The sequence below is a fragment of the Macaca fascicularis genome, chromosome Y, assembly GCF_037993035.2.
Source record: "Macaca fascicularis isolate 582-1 chromosome Y, T2T-MFA8v1.1".
NCBI lineage: Eukaryota > Metazoa > Chordata > Mammalia > Primates > Cercopithecidae > Macaca > Macaca fascicularis.
In genome coordinates, this window is record NC_132903.1 from 1059176 (window position 1) to 1070000 (window position 10825).

The following is a 10825-nucleotide window of genomic DNA, read 5'->3' on the forward strand; positions in this document are numbered from 1 at the left end:
AATTCTCCTGCCTCAGCCTCCCGAGTAGCTGAGATTACAGGCGCCCACCACTACTGCCTGGCTAATTTTTGTATTTTTAGTAGAGACGACATTTCACCATGTTGGCCAGGCTGGTCTTGAACTCCTGACCTCAAGTGATCCCCATGCCTCAGCCTCCCACAGTGCTGGGATTACAGGGGTGAGCCACCACACTGGGCCTCTGACTTTTTTTTTTTTTTTTATGTTGCCCAAATTCGTATCTAAGGGGTCTGGCTGGGGAGGCATGCCCTACAGACCATAAATTCTCATCAAATGGGATTTATTTTACCCTATATATTATATATATATAAATATACCACAATATATCTATATATTGTGACTTACCTTCCAACCCCACTCTGGCAAACATTACAAGACAAAGAGAAAAAACAACATATTTTTCCCCAAAACATGTTTCTTACTCGTATTTCTTTTATTTTTTTTTTCTTTTGAGACAGTCTCATTCTGTTTTCAAGGCTGGAGTGCAGTGGTGCAGTCTTGGCTCCCTGCAACCTCCGTCTTCCAGGTTCAAGAAGTTCTTCTGCCTCAGCCTTCCAAACAGCTGGGTTAATAGGCATGAGCCATCGTGCCCAGATAATGTTTATTATTATTATTATTATTATTGTTATTATTATTTAGTAGAGATGGGATTTCACCGTGATGGCCAGGCTGGTCTCGCACTCCTGACCTCAGGTGATCCACCTGCCTCAACCTCCCAAAGTGCTGGGATTAGGGGCATGAGCCACCGTGCCCAGCCTTCTTTGCCATATTTTGGAATGACCCCCCAAAGCTGTCCTTTGTTAGAGAAAATTTGCATCTGTAAAGAATCTCTGCTGGGGGTGGGGGCTCACGCCTGTAATCCCAGCAGGCCGAGGCTAGCGGGCTACCTGAGGTCAGGCGTTCGAGACCAGCCTGGCCAACATGGTGAAAACCCGTCTCTAGTAAAAACACAAAAAATACAAAAAATTAGCTGGACGTGGTGGCATGCGCCTGTAATCCCAGCTACTCAGGAGGCTGAGGAAGGAGAATCGCTTGAACTCAGGAAACAAAGGTTGCAGTGAACTGAGATCATGCCATCTTGTCAGAGTGAATCTGTGTATAAATAATAATGATAATAATAATCTGTATTAACATAGCTGGACACAGCTGGATCTTTTTCTTCCAGACCCTCCCAATCCTTAAGAGATTAACTAAGATCTGAATATAAAACATTTGTCAGCCTGGCGCAGTGGCTCACGCCTGTAATCCCAGCACTTTGGGAGGCTGAGGCGGGTGGAGTCACCTGAGGTCAGGAGTTCGAGACCAGCCTCTCCAACATGGTGTAACCCTGTCTCTACTAAAAATACAAAATTAGCTGGGTGCAGTGGTGGGTGCATGTCTTCCCAGCTACTTGGGAGGCTGAGGCAGGAGAATGGCTTGAACCTGGGTGGCGGAAGTTGCAATGAGCCAAGATTGTGCCACTGCACTCCAGCCTGGGCGACAGTCCAAGACTCTATCTCCAAAAAAAAAAAAAAAAAAAGGAAAAAAGATCTTGGTCTTTTTTTCTATAACAGATAATGAGATAACAGGAAAAAACAAACAAACAAGCAAACAAAAAAACAAGAACAATTGTTCTCCTTGGAAGGTCCGTCCTATTGTTATGGAGGTAGGAGAAAATGTCTTCCAGAGGTTGTTGATATCAAAGGGGGTTTTTTTGTTGTGTTGTTTTGCTCTTGTTTGTTTGTTTGTTTTGAGATGGAGTCTTGCTCTGTCACCAGGCTGGTGTGCAGTGGTGCGATCTCGGCTCACTGCAACCTCCGCCTCCCGGGTTCAAGCGATTCTCCTGCCTCAGTCTCCCGAGTAGCTGGGAGTACAGGCATCTGCCACCACGCCCGGCTAATTTTTGTATTTTTAGTAGAGACGGGGTTTCACCGTGTTGGCCAAGATAGTCTCGATCTCCTGACCTCAGGTGATCCACCCGCCCGGGTCTCCCAAAGTGCTGGGATTACAGGCGTGAGCCACTGTGCCCGGGACCAAAGGGTTTTTAATTAAAAATCCTCATTATACCACGGAGCCCTGTTTTGGGGTAAAATATCATGATTTCCCTCACTCTCCATCATTCTTGCTTTGAATCCGAGAAGGAAGCGAGGCAGACTCTATTTTAGGATCAACCGAAAATTTCCAGAAAGGGGAAAGAAAACCCATTCTGTAAACACAAAAAAGAAGAAGAGAAAAAAAAAGGATAAGCAGTACATATCAAACGTAAAAATATTGCATAATTTTCCATGAGCGCAAAACGTCCTGTCAAACCAAAAAAAAAAAAAAAAAAGGCGTATCAGAGACAGGTCTCAGTCCATTTAGAGAGTTTATTTTGCTGAGGTTAAGGACGTGGGCCTATGGCAGAGCCTCAGGAATTCGTGATGACAGGTGCTTAGGGCACAATTTGCTTTCGTTCTTTTTTGGGGGGTTGATCCAGTCTTGCTCTGTCACCCCGGCTGCGGTGCAATGGCGCGATCTCAGCTCACTACAACCTCCACCTCCTGGGTTCAAGCGATTCTCCTGCCTCCTGCCTCAGCCTCCAGAGTAGCTGGGATTACAGGTACCCGTCACCACACCTGGCTACTTTTTGTATTTTTAGCAGAGACAGGGTTTCACCATGTTGGCCAGGCTGGTCTCGAACTCCTGACTTTAAGTGATCCACCAGCCTCGGCCTCCCAAAATGCTGGGATTATAGGCGTGAGCCACCGCGCCGGGCCCTGGTATGTAATTTTAAAAATCTTTGTAGTACCTTATTTACGAATAAAACGGGAGGCAGGTTTGCCTGAGCCAGTTTCCAGTATGACCTTTCCCTTGCCTTGGTGATGTTGGGGTCCTGAGATTTATTTACCTTTCACAGTTTACAGCAGGAAAAGCCGTGGAGACAGCCGATTCGAGAAGCGGAGATGCTTGCGTAGAACCCTGTACGTGCTTCCTTTGGGCTGTCGGTAATGTGGTTGGGGATTTTTTTTTTTAAGTGAAGTCTAAAGAACTGAAATGTTTGGCTCCGTAATGATGAACCAGGATAGAAGTGAGAACTCAGGGCAGAAGAATCTGAATGAGGAACTGTCTGACCTATGACAAATTTAACATGTCAGCGCACATCCTCCTGACAGTGCACATCCTCCTGACAGCGCACATCCCCCTGAAGCAGCGGGACAGGGGTCTCCAGGCAGAAGAGACACATGAACCTGTCAAAAAAAAAAAAAAAAAAAAAGAGAGAGAGAGAGACGGCAGGGCACGGTGGCTCACGCCTGTCATCCCAGCACTTTGGGAGGCTGAGTTGGGGGTATCATGAGGCCAGGAGTTCGAGACCAGCCTGGCCAACATGGTGAAACCCCGTCTCTGCTAAAAATACAAAAATTAGCTGGGTGTAGTGGCGCGTGCCTCTCATCCCAGCTACTCGGGAGGCCGAGGCAGGAGAATCGCTTGAACCCGGGAGGCGGAGGTCGCAGTGAGCCGAGATCGCGCCATAGCACTCCAGCCTGGGCAACAAGACCGACAGTCCGTCTCAAAAGAATTAAAAAAAAAAAAAACCCAGCCAAATACTGCAAAATATTTAAAGACGTTTATTCTGAGCCAAATATGAGTGACCAAGTCCTGGGGAAAATAGTCTGAAGAGATCCTCAGAACACGTATCCAAGCTGGTTGGGCTGCAGCTTGGTTTTATAGGTTTTTGTTTGTTTGTTTGTTTGTTTGTTTACTTATTTTACTTTTTATTTTATTTTATTTTTTTGAGAAGAAGCCTCGCTCAAGCTGTTAGGCTGGAGTGCAGTGGCGTGATCTCAGCTCACTGCAACCTCCGCCTCCCGGTTCAAGCAATTCTCCTGCCTCAGCCTCCTGAGTAGCTGGGACTACAGGCGCCCGCCACCATGCCCGGCTAATTTTTGTATTTTTAGTAGTGACAATGTTTCACCATATTGGCTAGGATGGTCTCAAACTCGTGACCTCATGTGATCTGCTCACCTCGGCCTCCCAAAGTGCTGGAATTACAGGCGTGAGCCACCGTATCCGGTTATTTTATTTTATTAGTTTTATTTGTTGAGACAGAGCCTCACTCTGTCGCCCAGGCTGGAGTGCAGTGGAGCGATCTCAACTCACTGCAACCTCTGCCTCCGGAGTTGAAGCAATTCTCCTGCCTCAGCCTCCCAAGTAGCTGGGATTACAGAGGTACGCCACCACACCTGGCTAAATTTTGTCTGTTTTTGTTTTTCAGTGGACACGGGGTTTCACCATGTTGGCCAGGCTGGTCTCAAACTCTTGACCTCACATGATCTGCCTGCCTCAGCCTCCAAAAGTACTGAGATTACAGCTGTGAGCCACCACACCCAGCCAGTAGCTTGGTTTTATGTTTTGTTTGTTTGTTTTGGTTTTTGTTTTGTATTTATTTATTTATTTATTTATTTTTAATTTTTGGAGACGGAGTCTCGCTCTGTTGCCCGGGCTGCTGTGCAGTGGCACGATCTCAGCTCACGGCAACCTCTGCTTCCTGGGTTTCAGTGATTCTCCTGCCCCAGCCTCCCGAGTAGCTGGGAGTACAGGCACCCGCCACCACACCCGGCTAAGTTTTGTATTTTTAGTAGAGATGGGGTTTCACCATATTGTCCAGGTTGGTCTTGAACTCCTGGCCTCCAGTGATCTGCCCACCTGAGCTTCTCAAAGTGCTGGGATGACAGGCGCGAGCCACCGCGCCCGGCCAAGAGACAGGTCCATTTCAAAATATGTCAAATAAATATATTTTGGGGTGAAATGTATTTTGCGGTGGCATATACTCATCTTCTACAGACGTATTTGGGGAGGCATCTGCTGGCTTCCTAGAAAGCTTACAAGTAGCAGGTGGGTGTGGTGGCTCACGCCTATAATCCCAGCACTTTGGGAGGCTGAGGCAGGAGGATCACTTGAGATCAGGAGTTTGAGACCAGCCTGGCCAACGTGGTGAAACCCCATCTCTACTAAAAATACAAAAATTAGCTGAGTGTGGTGGCAGGTGCCTGTAATCCCAGCTACTCGGGAGGCTGAGGCAGGAGAATCGCTTGAAACTGGGAGGCGAAGGTTGCAGTGAGCCGAGATCATGGCATTAGCACTCCAGCCTGGGCGACAGAGCAAGACTTTTCCAAAATAAGAATAATAATAATAGTAACAATAATAATAATCAGTAGTAGTAGTAGTGGTAGTGCAAGCGAAGTTCGCAAATATCCCAAACATTTAGTGACTCAGCAGAGGGGACCAGTCTCATGGAACAAGAGTTCTACACCTGTTAACACCACCTGGGGAATATGTATGTGAATCTCAAGGTCAGGCCCCACCCCAACAGAACGTGCATCTCTAAGGTGCCACAGGCCAGTCTGCCCAGCGCCGAGAAACAGTTGCAAGACCTCAGAGCAGGCTCCGAGAAGCGGGGCGCCGCAGTCCACTGGAGGAGGCAGCCACATGCCTATGCATGTGGGCTAGACATGAGCTGGGGGCAGGAGAAGAAGAAACAGGTGCGGTCTCGAAGCTTTTACTTCCCCTTAGCAAGTGAGGTTTCTCTTGCAGAGGAACGGTCTGAGAGACACAATCGTTTTGGTTTTTTTTTTTTTTTTTTTTTAATTTTTGAGTTGCAATCTCGGCTCAGTGCAAACTCCCGCCTCCCGGGGTTCCAGCGATTCTTCTGCCTCAGCCTCCTGGGTAGCTGGGATGACAGGCATACGCCACCACGTCCGGCTAGTTTTTGTATTTTTAGTAAAGACGGGGTTTCACCATGTTAGCCAGGCCGGTCTCGAACTCCTGACCTCGTGATCCGCCCGCCTCGGCCTCCCAGAGTGCTGGGATGACAGGCGTGAGCCATTGCACCTGGCCGAGAGATGCAATCTTTGAAAGAGAAGGTTTGGAGCAGGAACCACAGAATGGCCAGGTGGTTTCCACCAGGCGCAGACGCTTGATGTAAAGATGCTACAAAGGCCCGGCACAGTGGCTCACGCCTGTCATCTCAGCACTTTGAAAAGCTGAGGCTGGTGGATCACCTGAAGTCAGGAGTGCGAGCCCAGCCTGCCCAACATGGCAAAAACCCATCTCTACTAAAAATACAAAATTAGCTGGGCATGATGGCGCGCACCTGTAATCCCAGCTACTCGGGAGGCTGAAGCAGGAGAATCACTTGAACCCGGGAGGCGGAGGTTGCAGTGAGCCGAGATGGCGCCGCTGCACTCCAGCCTGGAGACAAGAGTGAAAGAAAAAAAAAGAAAGAAAGAAATACATTAGTTTGGTCCATAAAGGGGGAACATCTCAAAATGGGGGCTTCCAGGTTATAAATGAATTTAAATATTTTCTGGTGACAATTGGTTGAGTTTGTAGCTCCTCCTCCTCCTCCTCCTCTTCTTCCTTCTACTTCTCCCCCTCCTCCTCTTCTTCCTCCTCCTCCTTCTTCTTTCTTCTTCTTCTCCTTCCCCTTCTTTCTTCTTCTTCCTCCTCCTCCTCCTCTTTTTTCTTCTTCGTCCTTATGGGCTTGGATAAAAGTATAATGACATGGATCCAACATTTGTAGAATCATACAGAGTAGCTTCTTTTCTCCTCCTTCTCTTCCTCCTCCTCCTGCTCCTTCTCCTTCTCCTCCTGCTCCTTCTTCTCCTCCTCCTCCTCCTGCTCCTTCTCCTGTTTCTTCTCCTCCTCCTGCTCCTTCTCCTCCTCCTGCTCCTTCTCCTCCTGCTCCTTCTCCTCCTGCTCCTTCTCCTCCTTCTCCTTCTCCTCCTCCTGCTCCTTCTCCTCCTGCTCCTTCTTCTCCTCCTCCTCCTCCTGCTCCTTCTCCTCCTGCTCCTTCTCCTCCTTCTCCTCCTGCTCCTTCTCCTCCTTCTCCTCCTGCTCCTTCTCCTCCTTCTCCTCCTGCTCCTTCTCCTCCTCCTCCTTCTCCTCCTCCTGCTCCTTCTCCTCCTGCTCCTTCTCCTCCTCCTCCTTCTCCTCCTCCTCCTTCTCCTCCTCCTCCTGCTCCTTCTCCTCCTGCTCCTTCTCCTACTGCTCCTTCTCCTCCTGCTCCTTCTCCTCCTGCTCCTTCTCCTCCTCCTCCTTCTCCTCCTCCTGCTCCTTCTCCTCCTGCTCCTTCTTCTCCTCCTCCTCCTCCTGCTCCTTCTCCTCCTGCTCCTTCTCCTACTGCTCCTTCTCCTCCTGCTCCTTCTCCTCCTGCTCCTTCTCCTCCTGCTCCTTCTCCTCCTACTGCTCCTTCTCCTCTTGCTCCTTCTCCTCCTACTGCTCCTTCTCCTCCTCCTTTTCCTCCTCCTCCTTCTCCTCCTCCTCCTTCTCCTCCTCCTCCTTCTCCTCCTCCTCCTTCTCCTCCTCCTCCTTCTCCTCCTCCTCCTGCTCCTTCTCCTCCTGCTCCTTCTCCTCTTGCTCCTTCTCCTCCTACTGCTCCTTCTCCTCCTCCTTTTCCTTCTCCTCCTTCTCCTCCTCCTCCTTCTCCTCCTCCTCCTTCTCCTCCTCCTCCTGCTCCTCCTCCTCCTGCTCCTTCTCCTCCTGCTCCTTCTCCTCCTCCTCCTCCTACTCCTTCTCCTGCTTCTTCTCCTTCTGCACCTTCTCCTCCTCCTCCTCCTTCTCCTCCTCCTCCTTCTCCTCCTGCTCCTTCTCCTCCTGCTCCTTCTCCTCCTCCTCCTCCTGCTCCTTCTCCTGCTTCTTCTCCTCCTCCACCTTCTCCTCCTCCTCCTCCTCCTCCTTCTCCTCCTGCTCCTTCTCCTCCTTCTCCTCCTCCTCCTGCTCCTCCTCCTCCTGCTCCTTCTCCTCCTCCTCCTGCTCCTTCTCCTCCTGCTCTTTCTCCTCCTCCTCCTCCTCCTTCTTCTTCCTCTTCTTCTTCTTCTTCTTCCTCTTTCTGCATAAAGAAGTAACAAGAGTAGTTTCACTGCCCTAAAAATCCTCTGAGGTCCGTGTATTCATCCCTCCCTCTGCCCAACGCCTACCAACTCCTGATCTTTTTACTATTTCCATGATTTTGTCTTTTCCACAGTGTCCAAGTGTCAGCACGACTCAGTCTGCAGCCATCGCAACGTGGCTTCTCTCACTTAGTCATAAGTATTTAAAATTCATTCATGTCGTTTTATGTACTCACTCTTTTTTTCTTCCTCTTTTTTTTCTTTTTTTTTTTCACTTGCCTGTTATAGCTGTTGCAAAAGTCAAGATTTTTTAAAAAGTATAAAGGAGCAGGGCCGGGCGCGGTGGCTCACGCCTGTCATCCCAGCACTTTGGGAGGCCGAGGCAGGTGGATCATGAGGTCAGGAGATCGAGACCATCCTGGCTAACATGATGAAACCCCATCTCTAGTAAAAATACAAAAAAAAAAAATTAGCCAGGCGAGGTGGCGGGCACCTGTAGTCCCAGCTACTCGGGAGGCTGAGGCAGGAGAATGGCATGAACCTGGGAGGCGGAGGTTGCAGTGAGCCGAGATCGCGCCACTGCACTCCAGCCTGGGCAACAGAGCCAGACTCCGTCTCAAAAAAAAAAAAAAAAATTACAAAAAAGCAAAACAAGAAAAAAAAAGTTATCAAAATGAAAATCTGAGCCATCCTTTCTTGTTTTGTTTCCCCAAATCCACTAATTATTAACAGAAAGTAAAAGCTATGAGAAATGAATAAAAGTCACTGCAACTTCCTTGAAGAGTGTCAGAACCTGCCTTTAGTGTCAGCCGTGGGTTCCCTCGTGAAGGTCAGCTGAGCCATGACCCATGAAACATGGAAGCTTGACACTAGATTGACCCTCTTGAGACGCCAAAGATGTCCACGTCCTAATCCCACGTGGTAGACAGAGTAATGACCCCAAAGATGTCGACATCCTAATCCCCATGTGGGAGACAGAATAATGGTCCCAAAGATGTCCACATCCTAATCCCATGTGGGAGACAGAATAATGGTCCCAAAGATGTCCACATCCTAATCCCATGTGGGAAACAGAATAATGGCCCCAAAGATGTCCACGTCCTAATCCCACGTGGGAGACAGAATAATGGCCCCAAAGATGTCCACATCCTAATCCTCATGTGGGAGACAGAATAATGGCCCCAAAGATGTCCACATCCTAATCCCATGTGGGAAACAGAATAATGGCCCCAAAGATACCCACGTCCTAATCCCATGTGGGAGACAGAATAATGGCCCCAAAGGTATCCACATCCTAATCCCATGTGGGAGACAGAATAATGGACCCAAAGATGTCCACGTCCTAATCCCACGTGGGAGACAGAATAATGGCCATGCAGACCTTCCACAGCTGGCCACGACCCCCCATTTGACCAGGTCAGCAGCTGGTTTGTTTCCCCAGATCACCTCCCTGGGGTCCCCTGCCAGGAATGTCCTGGGAGAGCCACACTTCTCACTGTGTGACGCTTTCTGTCCTGCAGCTCTTCCCTTCTCTCTGGCCAGCAGCATGTTTCTCCTGGTCACAAGCCTTGTACTGTTTGAGCTGCTGCAGCCAGCATTCCTCCTGATCCCAGAGAAACCGGGTAAGTACGGAAACCTGTGGCTGAACCTTCCCTGCAACCCTCGTTTAGACGTCTTGCATCTGGAGACCTACGTGGATACCTGGGTGCATTTGCATTTCATCTCTAATGTTTATGAGGGACCCAGTAAGCACCAGCCGACCCACCAGAAGCTGAGAATTCCTCTTGTCCTCACCTCCTTTTCTGCTGTTAATGTCCATCCACCCATTCTACAGATGAGAAAACAGAGGCTCAGAGACCTCCACGGTGTAACCCAAAGACCATCTAGGTAGTGACGGGGCCAAGATGAGGACCCAGGTCTCCTTGGGGCCAAAGTGTTTCTTCCTTCCTTCCTTCGTCCTTTGCATCCTTCCTTTTTCCTTCCTCCCTTCTTCCCTCCCTTGCTTCCTTCTCTTCCTCCTACCCTCCCTCCTTCCATCCTTCTTTCTCTCCTTCCTTCCATCCTTCTCTCCCTCCTGATTCATTTCTTTTCTCCTTCTTTTTCTTTCTTTTTTCTTTGTCTTTCCTTCCTTCCCTCCTTCCCTCTCTCTGTTTCTTCCTTCCATTGTTTCTTTCTTTCCTTCCTTCCTTCCTTCCCTCCCTTCTTTCTCTCTTTCTTTCTTTCCCTTTCTTTCTTTCTTTTTTCTTTCTTTCTTTCTCCTTCTTTCTTTCTCTCCTTTCTTTCTCTTTCTTTCTCTCTTTCCTTCTTTCTTTCTTTCCTTCTTTCTCTCTCTTTCTTTCTTTCCTTCTTTCTTTCTTTCCTTCTTTCTTTCTCCCTCTCTCTCTTTCTTTCTTTATTTCTGTCTTTCTTTCTTTCTGTCTTTCTTTCTTTCTTTTTCTTTTTCTTTCTCTTCAGAGTCTTGCTCTTGTTGCCCAGGCTGGAGTGCAGTGGCTCAGTCTTGGCTCCCTGCGAATTCATCCTCCTGGGTTCAAGCGATTCTTCTGCCTCAGCCTCCCAAGTAGCTGGGACTACAGGCGCCCGCCACCATGCCCAGCTAATTTTTGTATTTTTAGGAGAGATGGGGTTTTGTCATGTTGACCAGGCTGGTCTCAAATTCCTGGCCTTATGTGATCCACCTGCCTCGGCCTCCCAAAGTGCTGGGATTACAGGCATGAGCCACCGCGCCCGGCTTCTTGTTTTTTGACTTTTTAATAATAGCCATTGTGACTGGTGTGGAATGATATCTCGTTGTGGTTTTGATTTGCATTTCAGGGAGGGACCCTCTGGACTGAGGGTGTCAGGTCTGCTTCAGGAAAATATTTGCAGATATTTTGTGACCTGGTTCAGGGAAGACAGACAAAGGCAGCTTTTCTGTGTCTGCAATTTTCTCACATTCCGTCAGTTTTATTTTAAACTGCCAA

General features: G+C 48.7%; 1 protein-coding gene across 8 annotated transcripts in view; it reads left to right on the forward strand.

Annotated features, from left to right (window-relative positions):
* The window catches only part of LOC102139775 (granulocyte-macrophage colony-stimulating factor receptor subunit alpha), a 43600-nt gene that overhangs the window by 3502 nt on the left and 29273 nt on the right, over positions 1-10825 (forward strand). For 5 of the 8 annotated variants that reach the window (XM_074030371.1, XM_074030375.1, XM_074030378.1 and 2 more), the window contains exons 2-3: positions 2894-2957; positions 9386-9487. In XM_074030371.1, the coding sequence (XP_073886472.1) occupies positions 9412-9487 (76 nt within the window). In that variant the 5' untranslated portion in view covers positions 2894-2957; positions 9386-9411. Of the gene's footprint in view, positions 1-2893; positions 2958-7999; positions 8065-9385; positions 9488-9699; positions 9753-10825 lie in introns of those variants that run through there. The other 3 variants (XM_074030372.1, XM_074030377.1, XM_074030376.1) reach the window with 3 other exon arrangements.